The sequence below is a fragment of the Trachemys scripta genome, chromosome 2 (genome assembly GCF_013100865.1).
Source record: "Trachemys scripta elegans isolate TJP31775 chromosome 2, CAS_Tse_1.0, whole genome shotgun sequence".
Lineage (NCBI taxonomy): Eukaryota > Metazoa > Chordata > Testudines > Emydidae > Trachemys > Trachemys scripta.
The window spans coordinates 75,588,131-75,615,548 of NC_048299.1; the positions used below are offsets into that span (position 1 = coordinate 75,588,131).

Consider the following 27,418-nt stretch of genomic DNA (forward strand, 5'->3'; position numbering starts at 1 on the left):
ACCATATTTCAACAATCAAAAAAGAGGACAGGGAGAGAACCCCACACAAGCCCCGCCCCCATCCACTCCCTCCCAATTCCCACCCCCCTCAGAACCCTCAAACCCCCCCCACCTTGTCCCCTGACTGCCCCCTTCTGAGACCCCCCCCCACCCTAACTGCCCCCCCAGGATCCTACCCCTTACCTGTCCTCTGACTGCCCCAACCCTTTTCCACACCCCCGCGGACTCCCACGCACCATCCAACCACTCCCCACCCCCTGACAGCCCCCCGCAGAACTCCCAACCCATCCAACCCTCTCCCTGTCCCCTGACTGTTCCAATCCCTCTCCACACAAACACCCCGACAGCCCTTCCAGAACTCCCGCCCCATCCAACCCTCCCCCCACCCCGACAGTCCCCCCAGAACTCCTGACCCATCCAACCCTCCTCCTGCTCCCTGACTGCCCCCCGGGACTCCCCTTACTACCATGCCACTCCATGTGGAGTCAAATCAAACAAGCTGCGGAGCACACAGCTCCTCCCCCGCAGAGTGCTGCGATGCGACGCTGAGACGGGGGGAGGAGGGGAGCGGGGGAGGGACTCTGCCTGCTGGAGGCCAATGGGAGCAGCTAAATCAAGCCCAGGCGCCCAATCAGCTGCGCCGCACTCTGCGTAAGGGGAAGGGAGGGGAGGGAGGAAAAATCCCGGACGCCTCCAACCACTTGCCCGCGGGCCACACAGTGAGCCCACGTGGGCTGCATGTTGTGCAGGCCTGTTCTAGATACATGGTCCTGCCTTGAGTGTAGGGGACTGAACTAGACGACCTCTTGACGTCCCTTCCAGTTCTGTGATTCTATGATTATCTCCCGCAAATGTAAACAAACTTGTTTGTCTAAGTGATTGGCTGAAGGAGTAGGACTGAGTGGACTTGTAGGCGCTAAAGTTTTACACTGTTTTGGTTTTGAGTGCAGTTATTTTTTGTACACAGTTCTACATTTGTAAGTTCAACTTTCATGATAAAGCAATACAGTACTAGTATTAGATTAATTGAAAAATACTTCTGATAAAGTTGCATGTGCTTCGATCCTCACATGGGGCAATGCATATCCTCCCAGAGGGAGCTCAGTGGTGGTTTTGACCTCAGGAGCTAGAGTACTGCATTGCTGGAGGCCACTAATGCTCTTGATAGACAGAGCTCCCCAGGCAGAAGGGCAAGTGTGCAAATTGTACCATCCCTTGGAATCAGGCAGCCTGTCCAATCAGGCATGGATAGGAAGTGGGGCCATGGCCCTGACTCCTCCTTACCCATCTCCACCACTTTTGGGCTGATTTGCAACTTTGGGGATGCATGGAGAGAGCATTCCCTGAATGCAGCGATCATGATTGGTCCTGGCCCTTGCATAGGATGTTCCCTGTGCCTTCCACAATCTATGTATTGACATTAGGGCTAAGGACAATCTGGTCCTAGAATGTTCCTTGGGAAATGTAAAGTGCATGAAATATCAGCAGAGCAGACACACACGACTCAGTGTGACTCAAGCGACACACCTGCCTTCACACACAATGTGGTATTTTATAATACTTTTCTATAATGAATAAAGACATTGTAGGAGGTGTGTTACAGCAGTTTTCAATGTGCATTTCTTGTCAGTGGGATGACTTATTACTCCATTGGAAAGAAGACAGGTTTCTTGGTGGTTTGGAATTTGGTATATAATTCTGGAAGGTACTGAGCACCTTTAAGCCTTTAGGGGTGGTGTGCAGCATCCAGCATGATCGAAATGTGGAACTCTAAATAGAACCTTGCACCCAGAGTGCTGATCGGAACACGCAGAGTGGTATTCTTTCAACAAAGACATTTCTCCTTTTAGTTATTTCTCATTTAATGCCATTAAATGTACATGTTTTCCTAAAAAAGAATTCAGTGATAATTGCTAGTAGAATTCCAATGTATATTTGGTCATTGTAACATCTCAACAGTTCTTTACATATTTCTCAGTGCTGTGATAAATGTTATTTTTAGAGTATTGTGTTTTAGGGATATTTATATGTATTACAAAGTTGCTTCTAGCTCTAAATTTGCATCAAAGTAAACAATGACACAAATGTCCTAGAACAAGTGAATAGGGGGGAATTTTAACGTAATAATTAGGGGTGTCAAACGATTAAAAAAATTATTCGCGACTAATCACACTGTTGAACAATAATAGAATACCATTTAATTACATATTTTTGGATGTTTTCTACATTTTTCAAATATATTAATTTCAATTACAACACAGAATACAAAGCTCACTTTATATTTATTTTGATTACAAGTATTTGCACTGTAAAAACCCCCAAAAGAAATAGTATTCTTCAATTCACAAGTACTGTAGTGCAATCTCTTTATCATGAAAGTTGAACTTACAAATATAGAATTATGTAAAAAAATTAATGCATTCAAAAATAAAACAATCCAAAAATTTTAGAGCCTGCAAGTCCACTCAGTCCTACCGTGACGGGACAGCCCCGCCCCGCACTAGCCCCAGCGACATCAGGCCAGTAGCTCTGACGGAGGAAGTCCCACCCCGTTCGTACTGGGCATTCTCCAAGTGCTCAGGGAGTATAAAGGGAGAGAATTCAGCTCAGTCTGAGCTGGTGGCCACAGGGGAAGGACCTAACTGGGAAGCTCCTGCAGAGGACCAGCCGACGCTCTTGAAGCTGCCGGGAACAGAGGCTTCTACAGACCGGCACGAACCCCTACAGCAGGAAGAACCAGGGGAGGCAACAGACCCGGAGACCCACGGAGAACCCTGGGATCCGTGGGAGACCCCAACTCCCAAGCCGGTATGAAGCGACCCGGGGGAAGTGACGGACTTGTACCTTGACTCCAGAAAGCCTCAGCATGTTTCGGTAGGACCCCCCTGCTGAGCCAGTAGTAAGGCCCTACAGCCCTGTAACGAGGGCTTGTTCCATGGACTCTGGCCACTAGGCCGGGCTGCCCTGCAACCAGGGGCGGTTATATGGACTCTGGCCGCTAGGCCGTGCTGCCCTGCAACCAGGGGTGGTTATATGGACTCTGGCCGCTAGGCCGTGCTAACCTATAACGAGGGGCGTAAACCCTCACACGTGGTGGAGAATGTGGGCAGCAATATGGGCCTGCTGAAAGGTCTGTGGGAACAGGGTTTAACTGTGGGAACCCCATTAAACCCCAAGATGGAGACGGAGAAGCTCCTAAAGTGGATGCTGGAACAGCAGCAAGAGCAGGCGGCCCAACAGCAGCAGCAACAGGTGCAGATGATGCAGCAGATGGCCAGCCAGCAGCAGCTCCTGATATCCCAGCATCAAGAGCACCAGCTGCATCTCCTCTGGGACTTGGCTATCCAACAGCAGGCACAACAAGAACGCCTGATGCAGCAGTTGGCCACCCTATTACACCCGGCAGGAGCCGCAGCCACCGTACCTGCTGGGGCCAGACCCAGGGAGAATGTAGGGGAGTTGTCGGTATGCCTCACTAAGATGGGGCCAGAGGACAACCCGGAGGTGTTTCTGGTGACCTTCGAATGGGTGGCGACCACCGCCAGGTGGCCCCCCAAGCACTGGGCCACCTTACTAGCCCCCTATCTGACGGGACAGGCCCAGGCCGCCTACCGTAGCCTTGACCCTAGGGAGGCCCTGGAATACCCCTGGGTGAAGGCGGCCATATTGGACCACACCGGCATTAGCCCGGAGACCTATCGCCAACGTCTCCACAAAGAACAGTACCCTCCTGGGGCCTGGCCCCAGGCTGTGGCCCAACGGATACGGGACCATTGTTGGAGGTGGTTGAACCCAGAAGGCTTAACCGGACCCCAGGTAGTGGAGATGGTGGCACTGGAGCAGTTCACTCAGATCCTGTCCCTGGGAGGAAGGGCCTGGGTACGCCGACATTGACTGGCAACCCTCTCAGTGGCAGTGACCTTGATGGAAGACTACTTGTCTGCCGAGGGGACCAAGGCGCCACCCCGGGCAACAGGAAGCTCCGGACAAAGGGGCGGGCTGGACAAAGGAAATCCCCAGGGATTGGGGGCTTGGGAGCCACTGTCCGGCGCTCGCCCCGTGACCCCGAAGCTCCCCAGTCCAGAGCCCAGACACAGGGCAGCCTGGGTACTGACCCACAGGGACCCACTCCCCACGAGAGAGAGGAAGCCCACCGGGTGAAGGCCTGGGACCCGCCGCAGCCCGAGAGGGGTGCTGGGACTGCGGACAAGAGGGGCATTTTCAGCAGGATTGCCAGTTTATGGACTGCAATTATGGACAAGTCTGGGTCGCCGGAAGAAGGGCCCGTAAGAGAGGACTGGGAAAGCTCGTGGTCCCCGACAGGTCGAGGGGATCCTCACAAATGCCCTCATAGACTCGGGGTGCCAGACCCTCAAACGGAGGGGGGGCTGGTCCCAAACCTCAAACTCTGACACCCAAATCCACCTACAATGTGTACATAGGGACATCCGCCCTTACCCTTCAGCCTGGGCGAAGATAGAGGTCTGCCACTGGGAGGGGGGCCTTCGCGTGGGCGTAGCGCCCAGATTGGCCTACGCGGTAGTATTGGGATGAGACTGGCCGGGCTTCGGGGAGATTCTCTGGAGGTACCAACAGCCCAACCCACGAACTGACGGGTTGAGGCCCCCGGAACTGGGGCTGCTCGGACACATGCCACGGGATGACCCCGGAGAAGGGACATCGGCACCGGGAGAGACCCCTGCGAACAACCCCCCTGTAAGGCCCTGGTCAGTCGAGGATGTTCAAATGGAACTGGAATGGGATGTGGACTTTGTACAAGAACAGAGAGAGGACCTGACCCTAAGTAGGGCCTGGGAACAGGCCACTAGCCTGGGTCCCGATGAAGGCTCGACCCCGGGGCCCCCACAGGGTCCACACTTTGAGATATGGCAAGATCACATGTATCGGGTAGTGCAGGAACCGCAGGCCCAGGAGACATTCCGTCAGCTATTGGTCCCTCAGAGGCCACCACAAAGCGGATAGCTCGTCGGTTCTTCTGGCCTGGCATACACCGGGAGGTCCGGGACTACTGCACTTCTGGCCCGGAATGCCAACTGGCGGGACCAAAAGGTGTGTCCTGGGTACCCCTGATCTCTATGCCAGTCATTGGCATACCCTTTGAAAGGATTGGGATGGACCTGGTCGGACCCCTTGAAAGAAGTAAGACAGGAAACCGCTTCATCCTAGTGGTAGTGGACTACGCGACGCGTTACCCTGAAGCCGTACCCTTTCGGACAGCCACAGCACTGGCGATCGCTACCGAACTAGTGAAGATTTTTGCTAGAGTCGGGATACCAGCGGAAATCCTAATGGACCAGGGCACGAACATGTCCTCTAAACTGATAGCGAAATTGTGCCGCCTCCTCCACATACGAACCCTCCGGACATCAGTTTATCATCCCCAGACCAACGGCCTGGTGGAACGTTTCAATGGTACACTCAAATCCATGTTACGGAAGTTCGTGGAGGAGGACCCTACGCATTCGGACACCTGGTTGCCAGCCCTGCTGTTTGCCATCAGGGAGGTACCCCAGGCATCGATGGGGTTTTCACCCTTTGAACTCCTGTACGGCAGGCAGCCCTGGGGGATCCTGGACCTCTTGAAGGAGGAGTGGGAAGCCCAGGAGACCCGAGTCCTCGGGACCACCCAATACGTGTTGCAACTGCGAGAATGGCTACGAACACTAGGTGCTTTCGCCCGGGAAAACTTGATACAGGCACAAGCACACCAAGAATGCCTCTATAACCGAGGAACTAGGGGACGGAGTTTCGGCCCCGGGGATCGGGCGTTGCTTTTGTTGCCATCGGCCGAATCAAAACTCCTAGCCAAATGGCAGGGACCCTACGAGGTAATCCGGAGGATTGGACCAGTGGACTACGAGGTCTGGCTACCGGGGCGATGGAGGGAGATGCACATATACCATGTAAATCTTCTGAAGACCTGGAAGCCCTGCTCATTGGCCCGTCCACCCTGGAATCTGAACTCGGACTCCTAGTAGATGACCACCCGGACCCGAGGCCGGTGAGGTTAGGGGTAGGCCTCGCCCCTGTACAGCGAGAGCAAATACAGCAATTGATAGGGGAGTTTCCCAACGTTTTATCCGCCCGCCCAGGACGAACTGTCCTGACAAGCCTTCATATCACAACCACTCCTGGTCAGAAGGTTAGAGACCACCACTGGCCGTTACCTCGGAAAATGTGGGACACAGTCCGAAAGGAGCTGGAGACAATGCTAGAGATGGGGGTCGTGGAGGAATCAAAAAAGTGAGTGGTGCAGCCCATCGTCTTAGTCCCAAAGCCTGACGGGACTACCTGTTTTTGCATCGACTTTCAAAAGGTCAATGCCATCTCCCGCTTCGACGCATACCCGATGCCACGGGTGGACGAATTGTTGGAGCGGCTCGGGGGAGCGAGGTACTTGTCAACCTTAGACCTAACCAAGGGATTCTGGCAGATCCCACTCACACCAAACTCCCAGGAGAAGACAACCTTCTCAACACCGTTCGGCCTCTTCCAATTTATTATGATGCTGTTCGGGCTACGCGGAGCCACAGCTACATTCCAACGGTTGATGAATAAGGTCTTACAACCCCACAACCAGTATGCGGCGGTGTATATAGACGACATCGTAGTCTATAGCGACAACTGGGAGGACCACCTATGCCATCTGGCTGGGGTGTTGCAGGCCCTTAGATCAGCCAGCCTTACAGCCAACCCAGCGAAGTGCCATCTCAGGAAAGAGGAGGTAACCTACCTTGGATATACGGTGGGGGAGGGTGGGAAACTGATGCCCCTAATCAGCAAAGTGCAAGCCCTCAGAGACGTACCCGTCCCCAAGACGAAGAAGCAAGTATGCCAGTTTTTGGGCCTAGCTGGATATTACCACCACTTCATGCCAGACTTTGCATCTATAGCCACCCCTCTGTTGGACCTGACAAAGAACTCACAGCCTCGACAAGTGCAGTGGTTGGAAGAATGCAACGAAGCCTTCGAAGCTCTGAAAGAATGACTCACGCATGAGCCAGTCCTGCGACATCCAGACTTTTTCCAAAAGAATTTATACTTCAGACAGATGCCTCGGAAGTAGGCCTGGGGGCCATACTCTCCCAGGAATTGGATGGGGAAGAACACCCGATACTGTATTTAAGCCGTAAGCTGTTCCCCCGGGAGCAACGGTACTCCATAATAGAGAAAGAGGCCCTGGCGGTGAGATGGGCCATTGACGCCCTACGTTATTATCTGTTGGGGAATAACTTCAGGCTGATCGCAGACCATGCCCCCTTGTGATGGATAGATAGTATGAAGGACACGAACCCCCGGATACTACATTGGTACCTCTCACTTCAACCTATGACTTCCGCGTATTTCATCGCCCGGGTAAAGCGCACGCTAACGCGGATTTCTTTTCCAGACGGGGAGAAGGGGGAGGACCAACCCGAGGGATCCCTCTTAAGGGGGAGGGTGTGTGATGGGGCAGCCCCGCCCCGCACTAGCCCCAGCGACATCAGGCCAGTGGCTCTGACGGAGGAAGTCCCGCCCTGTGCGTACTGGGCATGCTCCAAGTGCTCAGGGAGTATAAAGGGAGGGAATTCAGCTCAGTCTGGGCTGGTGGCCGCAGGGGAAGGACCTAACTGGGAAGCTCCTGCAGAGGACCAGCCGACGCTCTTGAAGCTGCCGGGAACAGAGGCTTCTTTAGACCGGCACGAACCCCTACAGCAGGAAGAACCAGGGGAGGCGACAGACCCGGAGACCCACGGAGAACCCTGGGATCCGTGGGAGACCCCAACTCCCAAGCCGGTAGGAAGCGACCGGGGGAGGTGACGGACTGGTACCTTGCCCCCGGTAAGCCTCAGCGTGTTTTGGTAGAACCCCCCTGCTGAGCCAGTAGTAAGGTCCTACAGCCCTGTAACGAGGGCTTGTTCCATGGACTCTGGCCACTAGGCCGGGCTGCCCTGCAACCAAGGGCAATTCTACAAACTCTGGCCACTAGGCTGTGCTGCCCTGTAACCAGAGGCAGGTATATGGACTCTGGCCACTAGATCGTGCTGCCGAGCAAACAGGGGCGGTAATATGGACTCTGGCCACTAGACCGTGCTACCCTGTAACAAGGGACGTAAACCCTCACACCTACTTCTTGTTCAGCCAGTCGCTCAGACAAACAAGTTTGTTTACATTTGCAGGAGATAATGCTGCCCACTTCTTGTTTACAATGTCACCTGAAAGTGAGAACAGGGGTTCGCATGGCACTGTTGTAGCTGGTGTTGCAAGATATTTACGTGCCAGATGCACTAACGATTCATATGTCCCTTCATGCTTCAAACACCATTCCAGAGGACATGCGTCCATGCTGATGATGGGTTCTGCTTGATAATTATCCAAAGCAGTGTGGACCAACACATGTTCATTTGCATTATCTGAGTCAGACGCCACCAGCAGAAGGTTGATTTACTTTTTTGGTGGTTCGAGTTCTGTAGTTTCCGCATCGGGATGTTGCATCTGAAAGCATGCACCATGCCTTTCCCTCTCAGATTTTGGAAGCCACTTCAATTCTTAAACCTTGGGTCGAGTGCTGTAACTATCTTTAGAAATCTCACATTGGTACCTTCTTTGCATTTTGTAAAATCTGCAGTGAAACTGTTCTTAAAACGAATAACATGTGCTGGGTCATCATCCGAGACTACTATTACATGTAATACATAGCAGAATGTGGGTAAAACAGAGCAGGAGACAAACATTCCCCCCCCCCCCCCCCCCCCCCCCCCCCCCCCCCAAAAAAAAGCCGCGATCGCGATCTGTGGTGGCAATTCGGCAGAAGGTCCTTCGCTTCAAGCAGGAGTAAGGGACCGTCCGCCGAATTGCCGCCGAATAGTTGGACCTGCCGCCCCTCTCTGGAGTGGCCGCCCCAAGCACCTGCTTGGCAAGCTGGTGCCTGGAGTCGGCCCTGGTCACAAATTTAATTAACAGATTGTTTTTGTTTTTTAACGAGCATCATCGGAATGAAAGCATGTCCTCTGGAATGGTGGCCAAAGCATGAAGGTGCATACGAATGTTGAGCATATCTGGCATGTAACTACCTTGCAATGCCAGCTACAACAGTGCCATGTGAACACCTGTTCTCATTTTCAGGTGACATTGTAAATAAAAAGCAGGCAGCATTATCACCCGTAAAAGTAAACAAACTTCTTTGTCTTAGCGACTGGCTGAACAAGAAGTAGGACTGAGTGGACTTATAGGCTCTGAAGTTTTACATTGTTTTTGAGTGCAGTTATGTAACAAAAAAAAATCTACATTTGTAAGTTGCACTTCTATAACAAAGAGATTGCACTACAGTACTTGAATGAGGTAAACTGAAAAATACTATTTCTTTCATTTATCATTTTTACAGTGTAAATATTTGTAATAAAAAATAATATACACTGATTTCAATTATAACACAATACAATATATATGAAAATGTAGAAAAGCATCCACAATATTTAATACATTTCAATTGATATTCTATTGTTTAACAGTGCGATTAAAACTGATTAATAGTGTGAATTAACTGTGATTAATCAACAGTCCTAGTAATAAGGGCTAATCTTGGGAGGAGTGGATTATTTCACAGAATCAGTCCCTTAGCTTTCTGATTTTAATTATACATAACTTTCACAGATGTAGAAGATTGTTGTTAATACTTTAAGTTTAAGCTCTTTAATCCTCTCCGGAACTGAGAGTTCAGATGCCGTTTCTCTTGTCACACTTTCAGTTTCTTAAAAAGAGAAGTACAAACTAATTTTCTGTTAATTTGCAGACAAATGTAAACCAGATGAGTTTTGTAAACACCGCAGACCCCGATCACCACCAGCATATGTGGATGCTGCTTTCATTTTGGATAGCTCACAGAAAATGAGTGGTGCCGAATTTGAGAACGTGAAAAACTTCTTGAGCAGAGTACTTGATAACTTTGACATTTCCTCTGAGCCAGAGACTTCTTCCACAGGTGATAGGGTGGCTGTGGTGAGCCATGCTTCACCAGGTTTCAAACCCCACTTACAGAGGAGCCTTGTAAAGAAAGAGTTTGACTTTGTCACCTACAAGAAGAGACAGTTAATGAAAAGACATATCCAAGAATCTGTTCAACAGCTGAATGGAGCAGCTGCTCTTGGCCATGCCATACAGTGGACAATTGATAATGTTTTCTTAACTGCACCCCACTCCAGACAACACAAGGCTATTATTGTTATATCTGCTGGAGAAACAAGTCAGTGGGACAAAGACACATTAAAGGAGGCATCTCTGAGAGCCAAGTGCCAAGGATATGCTCTGTTTGTAATTTCATTAGGACATGTATATAACGACATGGAATTGGAAGAGCTGGCTAGTATTCCCCTGGAACATCATTTGATTCAGCTGGGCAGAGTTCATAAGCCTGAACTTGAATACGTAGTGAGGTTTATGAAACCATTTGTGCATCTCCTCAGGCGTAAGTTATTATATTAATGCTGTTNTTTCAAGGTTCAGCACACCATAGACGTAAAGGGACAACAGATATTGCAAACAAAAGCTACTGTACAAGTAAGCTTAAATGGAGTTTATTCTCTAGTATTAACTGTATATTTATCAGAGTATACATGGACATTAGTGCAACAAATTCTTTCACTCTTCTTCCAGACTCAATGTAAAAAAAAGTCAGACTTCATAAATACTGTCTATGTAGGGGTCAGCAGCTTTCATTATATTTATAATCTGCAACATGAGATTTCATAAACTATTTTCTTATAGGTTCCTGAAGAATAGTATGGTTACCACGAGGCTAAATACATTTTCTTCATAAACTGCTTCTGCTTGTTACTTTCAGAAAGTGTTACAGAAACCAACCAGCTGTAATAAAATAATTCAAAGGGTCTTTAAACAAGCTTTAATAACCATAGTGATTGATGTATGGTCACTTTCATAGTCTTCAAAATCAGTAATAATGCTATTCTTTGTTACAAATATATACATACTATATATTAGTGCAACTTTTACTTCCACACTTTAACAATTCCATCTCTTGATGCAGTTACTATAAACCCTTGAGTAGTCTGGAAAGTAGCAATATCTGATGATATCATGGTGTCCGACTGGTAGAGACTCTGGTCCACGACGAGGGGTCTCATCTGTGGGGCCCATCTTCTGCTTATTTTGAATTTCCTGTTTGAGAGTGGAAGTATTAAAATAAAACAAGTCTCCAAAATTACATAAATTTAAAAGATGATGTTTTCATACTCTGGCAAACTAGAATGACCATTAAAAAAATCAACATAAGTTGTCTTTTGCCAGAAGTTCTCCTCCTATTACTGAAGAGGGTGGAGGTAAGAGCCCTTTTCATTCAAAATCTAGCTTCTTGAGTCTGCATGGGAGTCATAATTCTGTATTAGTGATAAGGACATAACACTGGTGTGCCAAATTCAATATTACAACTTCAGTAAAGGAAAAGCTAAAAAGAGAAAATGTATGCTTAGTCATCCTCATGGAAAAATCCTATAGAAAAGATTAGTTCATCTAGAATGTTTAAACTAACAGTTCTGTAGCAGGGATATCATTTATATTAAACTTTATAGAAAGGATATATTCAAATTCTACAGATTTTTATAATAATCTCCAGGGAATCCAACCAGTTTTGTCCTAATGGTATAGCACTTTTTTCCATAAGGGAAAACTTTCTCAAAATTCACTTACAGGGATGAAATTCTACAAAAAAAAAAAAATAAAAAAAATTTGCAACTGATTTTACATATTAAGGAAATATGTAAAAATGCCTCCTTAGTAGAAGTTTATGAAATAGCATTTATTCAGATAATAAAAAACATTACAAAGCCATATTTAAATATCAGTAAAGCTGCAAGTGCCAGAGGTCACTTTGAGGGACACATTAATCGCAGCAGAATTCTGAAATGAAAACTTTCCTGTACTTTTCTGATGTGGTTTAAGTTGTGCTCCAATTGTTTTTAATTATCCCATAAGGAATAAATAGTGTACTTACAGCATTTCATAAATAACTGATACAGTACTCAACTTCTAACTACAGGACAAATCCCACACTACCTGGGTAACAGCCTGCAGTGGAAATGCCTCCGTGACCAGCAAGCCAAAATATTAATTGTTAAATCTCTGAGTTTCAGGATCACAAAAGTCATCCCAAGATATCAGGCGGCATTGTTTGTCAAAAGCAAGCTCTTTTTGTTTTTAAACATTATTACTGCCTCTAAAATGTAACTCGCTGAGAGACTGAAATCCTCGATCCAGAGAGGAGGTAAGGCACAGGTGCCAGCAATGAAAGCTTCCCCACTGTGATACTGGTGTAACTGAACTCTGGCCTGGAGGGGCCATAGAAACAAAACCAAAACAGAACAGGATACCTGAACCACCTCTGTGCCTTCAATTATCTTCCTGTTGTAGGATACAGATGAGCAAGTAGCACTTCCTGCAACAATGTATGATCTCTCAGGGTAAGCCATTTCCCAAAACCTAAGAGAGAGAGGAAAAAACAAACAAAACCAAAACACACACAACCTAAAAAATCCAAACAAACATGATGATCAATGCTTAACGCTGGTCAATACAATTGTGTAAGAGCCTTCTTGCCCTTAAGGTAAAATTCAGTTAGCCCAGACTTTACAGAAACTGAATGGAAGAGTTTTAGGTTATAAATATGGAAAATCAAAGTTCATATCACATTTGCTCATAGGGCATCACTAACTGCTGCTTCCAGCACAGCATATCAAACACTTACAAAAGGTGGGTAATTATTTCAGTTTTCAGATGGGAAAAGTGGGATGCGGGAAGTTAAAAACACTGGCCTGATATAACAGGCAGCAGCAATGAGGAATAGAACAGAGAGCTCGGATCTCTTGACTCCATGGAAAAAGCTAACGTTCAACTGCACAAACGTCTAACCTTACACTATGAGGGGGTACTTTAGTAGTAATGGTACCTGCCAGACTGCCGGCCCTGAGTAGAAGGGCCTAGAGGTGCAATGGGGTCAGAGGGGAAGTAAGTGACCCAGGGAAGGCTGAAGGCAAGGGGAGAGAAGGAGGGCCGAGAGGCTGCTGTTAGAGGGTCCCTGGGTCGGGACCCAGAGTAGCAGGCAACCCTGGGTCCCCCCCCCTCCCTTCTCCCTTGTGCTGCACTGGGCCGTGGAGCAGTGGCCGAGTCAGGCTGCAACCTGCCCCCTGACGTAAGAGGGGCTAGACTTGGGGGTTGTGGCAGGCCACTAAGGCCAGTGTAAAGACTCCTGTTACCTACCCCCTCCCCCCCCGGAAAGGGGTGTGGAGGGACTAAGGGGCACTGCCGGAGGGCAGTGGTCCAGAAGAGGATGCCACAAGGCGGAGAGCGACACGGGTCCACATGCCAAACGAGGGCGAGACAACGGATGGGACACCACCAGGAGGGGGCGCTCCACTGGACAGAGCTAATTCCTGAGACAACCAGTAGGAGGCGCCAGGGGGTGAGTCCCAACACCATCACACTCCATATTAAGGTATATTTTCCCTATTTAATACTAACTGCTAAACACAGTAGTGGGTTTACTCTATAAAGGGAAAATATAATAGACCACAGGTATGGTGATCACAGAAACAACATTTAAAGGTCATTAAGTTATGAACAGACCCAAACACAACACTATGAATTTGCTATTTTGGGAAAGATCTTTACAGTTAAATCACAGCACAGATGGTTGCTTAGTTTGTTTTGTGAGAAAACTAGGGTGACCAAGCCATACCAGTGGGTGAGTTAAATATCATTAACTCCTCCTCTACAATAGATGAAGCTGCAAGGGGAATCGGCAACATACCCTACTCCAAACTACCTGGTCCAATTCCCTGATGCCAAGATCACTTCACAAACGCACTACAGCTACACAAAGGGGTCCAACCCTAGCTACTGAATCTAAAGTTTAATAAGGAAAAAATATCTAAGCCCTTAACTAAAAAATCCAGATAATTAAAATCAATAAATTCCCTGGAGCCCTCAGTTGCCTTATATTGTATCTTTCATTTCTGCAGGATCCTAGACCTTTTTGGAAAGTTGATTTCATTTTGACAGCAAAACATGATTAATTTTCCCAACATGAGCACATGCTGAGAAACTATAGAAACAAAAGGTAGGAACCAAACCGACAGGCAAAAATACCGAAGTGCTGTTTGGAGGCTGAGAAAATTCTAAAGAGAACTATAAATCACAGTAATGGGAAAGGAAAAAGGAAGCCAGACCTGTAATTCTGAAAGAGGAGGTGTGCTGCTGGCCCACAAAGTGAAGCGCCTGTCTCCAGTTTCCATATCCCACATGGAGACTTCATTATTGCCTTGAACAGCTACAGGAGACATTGCCAACATGGTTACAACTAAACCAGATGGCTTGGCTTTCTATTGACAGAGGCTAAGTGTATAATTCATAGTATAACAAGATACCTTTAATAGATTTGATGCTAATGTTATTGTTAATATTAAACATTGGGATAAATTTAATGTTAATAAGTACACATCCCTCGGCTCGCGCCGCTTCCTGCAGCCCCCATTGGCCTGGAACGGCAAACCGGGGGGCAGTGGGAGCTGTGATTGGCCGAACCTGCGGACGCAGCAAGTAAACAAACCGGCCCGGCCCGCCACGGGGCTTACCCTGGCAGGCCGCATTCCAAAGGTTGCCGATCCCTGACTTTCATTATGGAAGGAATGTGCATTTTTCCCAGGACATGTGCAGTGTATATTGTAGAAGGGGTAAAAGAAATGCAAACATACTATGCTACTTAATTAAAATCCTATTAGGACTCCAAAGGGAGCCACAATAGGTTGGGTTTTCTTTTTCAGATCGCTGTGTGTTTTGGAAGCAGGAGTTGAAAGAAAAAAGTAATCAAAACTCTGGTGAAGGTTGACTGTGTCCCTTTTAAGACCGAGTCTCTGAGCTGCTGATGGCTTTGGATCCAAAAGCAAACCAGAAAGCATCTGTGTTAATGCAAATTACCTAACTGATGGAGAAAGGAGAGAACTGCCCATAAATGACAGCACAAAGGAGCTGCAGATAAAGGACATACCTGGTCAGCAAGCAAACTACCTGAAACCAAAAATGTTCAAATTATGACCCTCCAGAGAAAGGTGGAAAAAGGAGTCAAACCTAAGAATAAGGAAGGGACAGGTTAACCCTGAGTAGAAAAATGCAGTATGCAGTGCTGAAATCTGAAGACAGGTACAAAAGGTGTCTGCTTATATACATGACACCCCTACCAAAACCCAAGAATATAATTCATGGTATAACAAGATACCTTTGGGATAAATTTAATGTTAATAAGTACACCTATAACAATGTACAGTGTGTATAATTTTGAGGGAAAAAAACCCTTTAAGGTCACATGGTAATGATGCTTCTCAGCTATTACCTGTAAATAAACTTAAAGCTTAGCACAGCAGAAAAAAATTATAAACTTGGTCAGCTGTAAAAGAAGGGAAACTGAGGTACACCACCTCTTTAATTTAATGACTGAACAGTGGGATAATTTCCCCTAAACCCTTAAAAGGCAGAAGCCATTGAAACCTGGCCTGCCTATAAAAGAAAAACACATAAACACCCAAAAAGGGGTAGAAACAGTCTATTTTAATAAAAACATTCTAAATCAAAGCATTATGTATTTTATAATTATGATTTAATATGCCCTGCTAGCCACCCTTTTTGATTTCAAGGCAGGAATAGACCAGAATAGTCCTTATGGCTGATTATGGTCACCATTTGTTTTAGGATAAGATTTCATCACAGTATTTGCTATAAGGTCTTGCTTCTTGAATGCATTGCAAATTAAGTTGTGTTCCTTGTCTGCATTGCAAACTAAGTTGTGTAAGGTTCTTATGTAATCCTGTTAGTAACCATATAATCCTTTCCAAAATGTTATCCTGTCTGAAAGTCTCTGTAAAATTGTTTGGTGCGAGTGAGGAATGTGTGCATTGTTAAAAATAAGTGAAAAGCCCATCACAAATGTCCAGATGGTCAAGAAAAAGTGAGAGACTTGGAAACACCAGGAGACAATCAGAAAACATCCGTTGTATCCGATGCTAAACATGTTAGCAGCATTGACGACCTCAGAGGTGAGACAGGCACCCCCGAAGGCGAGACAACAAATAGGAGATAACGATGGGAAGACCAACAATAACCATCAAATGATAACAGCAGAAAACCCCAAGATTAACACCACTTAAGGACTAACGATTACAAAATGACACTGCAAAATCCATAGACTAAAGTGGGAATTTAAAAGTATAAAGCCGGGGTTTTTTGCCATAGACCTCTGGGTTCAGTCCTGCAAAGCCTTGGAGCATCGGATTGCGACCAACAGAACCCAGCTCCTCACTCGTGCTCAATCTAACTGGCCATTAGATTGACTTGAGCTATGACAGACTGGTAACTATAAAACCATCTGCAGGACCTCTGTGTGTGAGATTGATTGTATATGCTAACTGTAGGGTGACCAGCTGTCCCAATTTTAGAGGGACAGTCCCGATTTTGGGGTCTTTTTCTTATATAGGATCCTATTACCCCCTCCATACCCCCTGGCCTGATTTTTCACATTTGCTAACTGTTATATTTTCAATAAACGTGTCGTATTGCCTTTTCCCCCGAAAAGATCCCATGTGCTTTTTCTAAGCATAACATCTGGTTCCCATATCCCACATAGAGACTTCATTATTGCCTTGAACAGGAATGACATTGCCAACACAGTTACAACGAAACCAGATGGCTTGGCTTTCTATTGACAGAGGCTAAGGGCTTGGCTACACGTGCAATCGTAGAGCATTGGGAGTTAAACCAGCCTTCAGAGACCACAGCAGGGAAAACGCTGCCATGTGTTTACACTGTCAGCTGCAAGTGCACTGGCATGGCCACATTAGCAGTTCTAGCAATGCTACAAAGACCAGTGCATTGTGGTAGCTATCCCAGTGTGCAAGTGGCAGCAGCGTGCTTTTCAAAGGGGGGGTGAAGTGTGACAGGGAGTGTGTTGTGTGTATGTGGGGGGAGAGAGAGTGGGTTATTGGGGGGCTGAGACCATGTCAGCATGCTGTCTTGTAAGTTCAGACAGCCGCAGACCCCCTCCCACTGCCCCTCTCTCTCACAGACACTCACAGCAGCAGCATTCCACAGTAATGGTTTGCTTTGTTCCGGAGCAGAAACTGTCGGCGGTCAAGCGGAGCTTTGAAAGGACATATCCACATGCCTGCAGCCGAATTCAAAACAATGACAAGAGTGGCCACTTAACTTCAGGGGATTATGGGATGTTTCCAGAGGCCAATCAGAGTGCAGTAATGCAACACGTCATACACACTGACACCTGGATGTTTCAGCTGGGGTGTAGCAAGCTTTATGCTTCTCATGGAGGTGGATTACCAGGAGCGCTCCAGCTGCAGAGTCCAGGCGCTCTAAGTGCCTTGCCAGTGTGGACACTTCAGGAATTAGGGCGCCCAGGGCTGATTTAATGCGCTCTAACTTGCAAGCGTAGCCAACCCCCTAGAAACTGATTATAGATTAGCATTGCAGTGTTAGAACTGAACTTGCTTAAAGGAGAAAAATGTGGTTGGAATAACTAAAGTTGAAAGTGGGAGGGATAATTGCAGTATCAAATGACGGAATGAATGGAAACAATAAACATGTCCTATACATAAACAGCAAGGAGTCCGGTGGCACCTTAAAGACTAACAGATTTATTTGGGCATAAGCTTTCATGGGTAAAAAAACCTCACTTCTTCCGTGCATCTGAAGTGAGGTTTTTTACCCATAAAAGCTTATGCCCAAATAAATCTGTTAGTCTTTAAGGTGCCACCGGACTCCTTGTTGTTTTTGTGGATACAGACTAACACAGCTACCCCCGATACTTGACATGTCATATACATGTCAGATTTTCCCCACACAGCCCTTTAATGTTAGTATATGAGAAATTAATACAAAAATTAGTAAATAGACTTTTAATTTGGTGCATTTGACAGAGGCAGTGTGGAATCACGTGAATCTCCTGGGGTTTTTTTAAAGAAGGAAAAACATATGTCAAACTGTCAAGGAAAACAATTTATGGCTATCATTAAAAAAGTATTGCAAGTGATACTGAGGGAGTTAAAACTGGAAAGATAAAACAAAAATGTTTAAATGACTTTGAGGTTATGCACGATAGAGTCCTGCAAAAAAAAAAAAAAAAAAATTCAGCTAATATTTTCCTTTGATGGATATTCGGTTTAGTGTTTCTTGCACAGATAATGTAGGCCCTAGTGCTGCAGTGCAAACACCTGTGTTTAACTTTATGCATGTGAATAAACCTATTGAGTTCAGTGGGACAGCTCAAATGCATAAAATTAAGCAGATGCATGTTTGCACGATTGGATCACAGATTTTAGCTGCGATTACAGATTTCAAATATCTTTCAAGCACTATATGTAGGTGTAGCAATATACACACATTTCGTTTTGACACTTATTAGCAATGTGAAATTTTAAATAACGCAGCAAAAGCTAAACTGATTTATTTTTACTTGAACATTTAAAACAATATACTTAAAATCAGTGTTATAAAGTATCCAAATCCTCCCCAGTGAGTCACCATCTTTTGACATATTTCTTCTGAATTCCATTCACATGGAGATGTGTTGCTTCTAGCAGGAGACAGCTATGAGATTTAATTATTCAAGAGCAAGTCTAACCTATAATCATTTACCTACTGTGTGAAATAACCAGTCATAAACGCCCTATAATAAATACCATTAAGGCCCCCTAAGCACAGATTTCATTGCAGGATCAAAGCCTAAATCTGCACTTCAATGGCAGAAGTTATTGACATCAGGGCGCAGAGGGGCTAGACTTAAAATGACCATGTTTGATACATCAGTATGATTCTGCCACTAAGAGAAAAATAGTCCCAAATGTACCAGTGCTACAGTATATCATCTCTGATCCACTCAGTGACATTGAAGCAGTCTGTTACAAGGTTATTATTAATTTATGAAGCAGCAGTTGCTATTTTCAAACTAATATGCAACATAGCCAAAAAAATTGCAACTCAAATAGCACAAGACAATTAACAAAATTAAAAACAAAAAACCTATGAAATTAATAGCATTTCATCACCTGGAGATCTATAGGAGCTACAGTGTCAGTAAGTAATCAATATCTCAATTCATCTAACTGCTTGCATTTTCCATTTTAAAAGGATGTTAGCAACTTGAATTTCATATTTGTAGGGAAAAATTGCATCTACTATGCTTACAAGCAGCAGTTCGAGTTAAAAGTTTTAATAATTGTTCGTTTAATTTGTGTATTTGAGAGCACTATACAATCAGTATGACCTCAACTCTCCAATTGTTTGCACCAGCAGGGCTGGCTCCAGGCACCAGCCGAGCAAGCTCATGCTTGGGGCGGCAGATTCTAAGGGGCGACATTCCCACGGCTGCCCCCTTTTTTTTTTTTTTTTTTTTGGTTCACCACTCCGGCTGCCCTGTAGGGGGCGGCGGCACGGAGGAGGGGAGCGTTCTGCTGGGAGTGGGCTGCACGCTCCGTCTGCCCCAGCTGGTGCCAGGTCTAGAGCAAGTCCGGCAGCCCACGTCCTTCCCTCCCCGCCAACCTTCAATTCCCCTGCAGGTGAGAGTGGCGCGGAGCCCTCCCAGCAGGCGGCACAGTGGGAGGGGCCAAGTGATGAGTGCCCCAGCTGAAGGAAGCCCTGGCCACCCCCCTTCTCTCTCTCCCCCCCGCTACCTCCCTCTCCCTCCCCTCCCCCAGCTAGCCGGGGCACGCACTCCGCTGTCCGGGGCACGTCTGCAGCGCAGGGAGTCGCCGCCCGCCCAGAGGCTTGCCAGCCGCCAAGTAAGTGGCACTGAAAGTTTGCACCCTGTTTTTTTTTTTTTGCTTCACTGGTCCAGCTGCCCTACACAGTTTGTTTGTTTATTTATTTTTGCTTCACCGCTCTGGCCGCCCTGCGCGGTTTTTAATTTTTTTTTTTCCTTGGGGTGGCAAAAAAGCCAGAGCTGGCCCTGTGCACCAGGCCAGACCGCTGCAATGGTGTGGAACACCACAGAAGATCACTGTGTATCTGCATGGAAGCAAAGATGCAGCCAGTGCAGTGCAATCAATCAGCTGCAGGACTACAGTCATATCTATTTGGGTGACATTTCTTAGCTGCATAGACTAGAATGGACCATTGTGATCAGCTAGTCTGACCTCTTGAATAGCACAGGCCACAGCACAGAACTTCCCCCAATTAATTTCAAGCACATATATTTTAGGAAAACATTGTCTGGATTGTATTGTATTGTATTGTTTACGCTGACCATTGCCCTTCCACCTAGTTGCAACAAATTAAAAAGTCTCTCTCCTGTAAGTGGCTATGGTTAGCCCCCTCCCTGCTCAGAGAAGTGTATGTCTCCTTGTCCTTTGCCCCACCCCCACCCCGAGATACTCCAGCCCCCTCCCGCAGTCATGCTTGCCCCGTCTGCCCCAACCCGGGCAGAAAAATCATTGTTCCATGGAGGTGGGCCAGCAGTTGAGAGACAATCAAAATCGAGGAGTCCAGACTGTGGTCTGGATGCACCTTTACTGAGCAGGGCAGTTGTCTAGGATGCATCATAACAGGCTGCCCTCAGGCATGTTTAGACTTTAGTTCAGCACTAGCTAGAGACTGGCACACTTCATTGCTTCTGTAAGCCAACCTGATTGGGTTCCTTGAATCCCTCCATTCTCCCCCACAAGCTCTCAGTGCTATTCCTCTCTATTTCTAACCTCTTGCAAATCCCCCGCCCCAAATCAGGGACTCTGTGTCCTCTTATTTACCCCATTCACCATGTCAGGGGCTCTGTATCTCTCCCATGTCCCTCACCCTAGGGGCTCTGTATAGGTCCTGCAGGTCCCTCGCCTCCCATATTGTTGTCCTCCCATCACTCCATTTCCCCCTATTCCAGGGGCTACCCCTCCATCACATGCCACTGTGCCTCATTCTTCCCCAGGCCAGGTACATGGTGTGTCCCCCATTCTTCCTCCCCATGCCAGGGCCTCCGTGTGCCTCCCCATTTCCCCACCGCCTGTTCTTATTTCTTGGCTTTCTACCTGGGAAACAAGTCACTCAGGCTGCCCACATTGCAAACATCATTGAGACCCCGGGCAGAGGGGGAAGCCGTTCAGTTGACTGCAGGGGCCTCACTCAGCTGAGCCAAAAATGGAGCTCGGAATTGGATGGGACACCTCCCCCTGCCCCAGAGACAACCTCGGCTGATATTGGCAAAGGAAACATCCCCCAGCAGCGCTGCTGGCACCAGGGCCGGCTCCAGGGTTTTGGCCGCCCCAAGCAGCCAAAAAAAAACAAAAACAAAGCTGCGATCGCGATCTGCGGCAACAATTCGGCGGGAGGTCCTTCGCTCTGAGTGGGAATAAGGGACCATCCGCCGAATTGCCACAGAATACCTGGACATGCCGCCCCTCTCAGAGTGGCCGCCCCAAGCACCTGCTTGACAAGCTGGTGCCTGGAGCCGACCCTGGCTGGCACAGGGCGGGTTTCTCGTGCTTGGCACAACTCGCCACAGGAACGGCTGGTAAAAACTGTTAGGGGAGAAGGGGGGCAGGGACCAAAGCTCTGAAAACCCCTTAGGCAGCAACTCGCGGGGTGTTAAGAACCATGGCCAAGCTCAGATCTCTCTCACTCCCTGCAAAAGACCCTTCCACCCTCAGGTGACAGGGAACTGCCAGAGGCAGTTTCTAAGCAGCCTTTTATAAGACAAATGGAACAACCACAGACCAGCCACCGAGTGAGCCACCACGTTGTTCTCCTCGGGGAACGTATCAGCCTCAATCTATTAGTAAGTTCTAGTTCTGAACATATTTTGTTGTTTTCATCTCTACAGTGGTTAAAAAGGAACCTAAACCTCCCTTTAAGGTAGTTTTCCCACAAGTGAAAGGCTTTACAAAGAGATGTTTAGAATCCAGATGTCATCACCCATTAAAATAAAATAGGTGACATTTAAGGAGTAAGTTTACTTAAACTCTGAACCCCAAATTTAAAAATATTTTAATTTGCACTGGGTGAAAGAAACTTTAAATTTGGGGGAAAGACAGAGATTCCAAATGACTCTCCCATAAACATGTGTTTAAACTATTTGGTGGTGGCAGCAACTAGACCTAAACTGGTATAAGCTTAGGGGGTGATCTCATGCAGGTCCCCACATCTGTACCCTAAAGTTCAGATTGGGGGGTGCACCTATGACAGCTCCTAGCTTGTGAAATGGAAGCTAGAGTTTGTTAGGGGAGGGAAAATTGTGGGAAGGAAAGGCCCAGCTTGAGTCTTCTCCAACTAGAGATATCTAGTCACAAATCTCTAATCTGTGTTTGAGATTTCAAACCTCAACCACATTCCACTCAGAAAAGCAAGCCAAGATGAGATAAATGTTTGTGACAAATAATTGTTAATCATGTTTCATTACCCTCAGATTTGCATTAATATTTCAGCACTCACTGCAGAAGCATAAATAAACTCCCTTGTAAAAACAAAACAAAAACCTCCTGTAGAAACCCTGCCAGCTCTTAGCACAGATCATGGCCATGAATATATTTCTTCTTGGAACTTTAAAAAGCCTGTGTACATGGATTTTATTTTACACTATGGGCTCATTTGATCTGATAAACTCAGAGGCTTCCTGTGCTTTGCAGCTCTAATCCTTTGGGGGACCCTTAGCTTAAATTACAGAGGAGACTAACTCTAATATACTCTGCTTACATTGCCACCTTCAACAAAGGCAAAACAAATAATCTCCTGCTAGCACCAAATCAAACCACATTCTGGCATTGGAAGAATTCTTTGTGGTGCCTTGAAGTTTGCCACACTTCAAGGAATATTGCACACATGGTCACCATTATTATTATTCGTGGTAGTAATATTACAGTAACATCTAGATGTACCAACTGAGATTGGAGCCCTGTTGTGCTAGGCACAGTAGAAACATAAGGTAAGAGACACAACCTGTGCCCTGAGGAGTTTACAATTTATATAGACAAAGGGTGAGAGAGAAATAAAGTCACTTCTCCACTTTTTGTCATACTGAAGGTGATATGGTAGGTCAGTGCCAGAGCCAGAAACAGAACCAGATCTCCTGGGTCCTAGTGCAATACCTTATCTACTAGATCATGGTGGAATTTCACCAGTGGCAGGGAAATAGTCCCAACCTTCTTTCCAGTTGCTAGAATTCTAAAATGGGCTTCCTAAGAGCTCCTTCCAGCCAATCACTGGAGCAGGGCCAACTTGCAATTATCCTAAACAGGGCTCAAGTAAGGGAAGGAGAACTCCTATGTGAAGAAACACAGGTTTCCTCAACCATGGGTCAAATTTAAAACACCGTAAAGTGCATATTGCTTATCCCCCTCTGTATTTAGGCTAAAATTCATCCCCTTCTGGTTTTGCTTAGCATATGATTATGGCAATATTAGGGACCAGTTCTTCCTGATATGATCCTGAGCTTCACTGGGGAGGGAGAAGTAGTGTCTTGCTTGAGTGGTGTTGTCAAGATGCACCAAGCCTTTGAAATACAAAAGTCTACCAGGCACGGAGGAGGGGCAAACCATAGCATACATAGCAGAGGGGCATTGCTGGCACATGATGGCATATATCACATTGGTAGATGAGCAGGTGAATGAGCCCTTGATGGTGTGGCTGATGTGGTTGGGTCCTATGATGGTGTCCGTTGAATAGATATGCGGACAGAGTTGGCAACGGGGTTTGTTGCATGGGTTGGTTCCTGGGTTAGTGTTTCTGTGGTGTGTAGTTGTTAGTGAGTATTTGCTTCAGGTTGGGGGGGGGTTGTCTGTAAGCGAGGACTGGCCTAACTCCCAAGGTCTGTGAGAGTAAGGGATCATCCATCAGCATAGGTTGTAGATCCTTGATGATGTGCTGCAGAGGTTTTAGTTAGGGGCTGTAGATGATGGCTAGTGGCGTTCTGTTACTTTCTTTCTTGGACCTGTCCTGTAGTAAGTGACTTCTGGGTCCTTTCTGGCTAGCAGTGCCCCCCTGCCATGTACATTGGCCAAACTGGACAGTCTCTACACAAAAGAATAAATGGACATAAATCAGACCTCAAGAATTGTAACATTCAAAACAAATAGGAGAGCACTTCAGTCTCCCTGGACACTCAATAACAGACTTAAAAGTCGCCATTCTTCAACAAAAATAAGTTCAAAAACAGACTTCAATGAGAAACTGCAGAACTGGAATTAATTTGCAAACTTGACACCATCAAATTAGGCCTGAATAAAGACTGGGAGTGGCTGGGTCACTACAAAAAATAATTTCCCCTCTGTTGATATTTACCCTTCTTGTCAACTGCTGGGAATGGGCCACATCCACCCTAATTGAATTGGTCTTGTTAGCACTGACCTCCACTTGGTAAGGCAATTCCCATCTTTTCATGTGCTGTATATTTATACCTGCTTACTGTATTTTTCACTCCATGCATCTGATGAAGTGGGTTATATCCCATGAAAGCTTATGCCCAAATAAATTTGATAGTCTCTAAGGTGCCATAAGGACTTCACATTGTTTTTACCGATACAGACTAACACGACTACTCCTCTGAAATCTGTCACAATTTACTTAGACTCAATTCTATTTAAACCATGTTTCATTGACACCTTTATCCTGGCATGTACTGTATAAGAAGAGCTCTTCACTGTGTGAGATCAAACCTCCTTAAACAGTTGTTTTGAGGTTTGGTTTGTTCCTGATGTTCCTAGAGTGTTTTCTGTGGTCAAGTTTTTGCATTATTTAGTGCGATGTGATCTTCAAGTGGCTTGTGAGGAGGCATCCACTGGTCACATCTCCCTGGCTGAGGGGGAAAGAAAAGCAGAATTCTTCAGTTGCTAAGTCCCAGGGGGAGCCAGGGTAGGCTAGGGAAAGAGCACCACTCTGGCTCCTGTTACATAAATTTAGATGGAACATATGGGCCCCAAAGAGTCAAAGATGTTAACGTAACCCTGCAACTGTCCAACGTTAAAATGTGTTAAACAAGGTTTGGGGTTTGGTATACAGAGACTTTGGTCTCCTTTGTACCCTGGAAAACACATCATTAAACAACCTTTTAAACCTTTTATTAAAGACCCAGAAAGGAAGGAAGAACAGTTAAAACATTTGAAATGTAAAATATTAAGTAAGGCTTTCCTTTTAACAACCTCTCTTGTTTCCTTTAGCTGTAGAGAGTCTTTAGAAGGAAAAACCCCTCATCGATGGTATTACAGATGGTGATAACTGTCCTTTTGGGGAAAAGAGAAGTTAGTTGAGTTGGGCAGGAGCTGTCGTTGCTGTTGTTGTTAAACTCTGATCCTGTTTCCTAGAAGACAAAACAAAACAAAACAAACACACAAATGGTGAAAGAAAAGAAGAAGAAGACAGAAGATGTAGCTTCTGTTTCTGGCGTTGACTTTCGCTTGCACCTTACTGCTGGAAAAACACAGGCCCGGCACACAGTCTCATCAGCCACTGCGAGACCTGGCAAAATTGTATTGGCATCGGGCTGTTTAGGGCACTGCATTTAACTGCCTCCCTGCCCACAAGCTTACAGCAGTGTTGTAAAATATGTGGTCTTGGGCAGCTAAGCCAGACTCTTTTTAAACAGCAGGAAAAAGGAGAGGGATAGGAAAAAGGAAATAAGATAGGGAAGGAAAAGGATGCATGAGGGGAGAGAGACAAAGTCTCACATCCCAAATGGTGCTTGGGATTTAACTGGTGGAGGTGGTGGTGTTATCTGGATTTCTCTCTCTGGTCCAGTTTGCTCAGGACATCTCTCAGATTAGGATGAAGAAGGCACAATGGTGTCATGGTGGATCCCGGGGTCCCAGGAGATGGTGCAGGTGGCAGTTATGATGGTTAAGTTTGCTCCGTCCCCTTCTTTCACTCAACCAGCATAGCTGTAGCCAGATTTCCCCCAAAAAGTGTCTCCTTTTTTTAAAACAACAAGGAGTCTGGTGGCACCTTAAAGACTAACAGATTTATTTGGGCATAAGCTTTCGTGGGTAAAAACCTCACTTCTTCAGATGCATCCTTTTTAAAGGATCCCAAAAGGGAGAGAGGGACACCAGTTTTGGTTCATTGGTTTCCAATCTCAAACTGTTCTTGTTTACCCGGCATGCTCTTAACACAGTGTTTGAATTATATCGATAGGCCTGTTTGTTTGGACTAATTCAGTCCTTCTGTCTTTTTTTTTTTTTTTTTTTTGCACTGTTTCCCATGAACATTTGTTGTTATAGATTATTGTGACTTTTTTTTTTGAACTTTCACTTACTGAGCTCTTTCCTCTTCCCTCCATTTATGCTGCACTCAATAGAGAAAGCCGCACTTCTTGAAGGTGAGGAATCAGCTTCACAGTCTCCTGTAGTACCACTGGTAAGTAGAGAAAGGGAGAATAAAAGCTTAATACCCTTTAACTGTATCCAAAACAAACCCCTCAGCCAGCAGCCAGATCCCCACCAATAGCTCCAAAACCTGTCCCCCACTCCATCCAGAACCAGTAACAACATGACCCATACACTCAGCACTCTTCACTATTCCTTGCTTCCCTTTTACAGCACCCATTTATACCCCACAAGCAGCACCAGCAGCATCCAAAAGTCATGCATAGTTTCTTGCCAAGACCTCAATCCTTTATAGCCACAAAGGATTATGGGATTTGGCAAGAAGCTGCAGGTAGCTTCTGGGATTCTAGGTGGGGAAAAAGTTGAGAGCCTCTCTTCTAAATGAAGCAGAAGGCACATATAATTGTGACGGGATCTGTCACAGAGATCCCCTTCGGACTGTTACCTGATGTGCTGAAATTACCTCTGAGCCTGTTTTCCCTGCCAGCCTTGGACTCCAGAACCCTGCCTTGTTAAGCCAGACACGTTAGCCTGCTGCAACACAGACAGAGGGTCTTGGCCACGTCCCAAAGCTGCAGATTTTAACTAAAAACATCTCGGCAGGTTACCTGTCTCCAGCAACCAGACACCCAGCTCCCAATGGGATCCAAAACCCGAATAAATCCGATTTACTCTGTATAAAGCTTATACAGGGTAAATTCATAAATTGTTCGCCCTCTATATCACTCATAGATGTGCACAGCTGCTTGCTACCCTAAGTATTAATCACTTACTCTGGGTTTATTAATAAACAAAAGTGATTTTATTAAGTGTAAAAAGTAGGGTTTACGTGGTTTCAAGTAATAACAGACAGAACAAAGTAAGTCACCAAGCAAAATAAAGCAAAAATGCACAAGTCTAAGTCTAATACATTAAGAAACTGATTACTGGTAATATCTCACCCTCAGAGATGTTCCAATAAGCTTCTTTCACAGACTAGAATCCTTCCTAGTCTGGGCCCAATCCTTTCCTCTGGAACAGTCCTTGTTAGTTCCAGCAGACATCTCAAGTGGTGA

The 27,418-nt window shown here is 46.2% G+C and overlaps 1 protein-coding gene across 1 annotated transcript in view; it reads left to right on the plus strand.

Annotated features, from left to right (window-relative positions):
• LOC117871710 (collagen alpha-6(VI) chain-like) overlaps positions 1-27,418 on the plus strand; it is a 48,534-nt gene that overhangs the window by 16,437 nt on the left and 4,679 nt on the right. Inside the window, exon 7 of the mRNA XM_034759486.1 lies at positions 9,794-10,480. Coding sequence (XP_034615377.1) covers positions 9,794-10,480 — 687 coding nt within the window. The remainder of the gene's footprint in view (positions 1-9,793; positions 10,481-27,418) is intronic.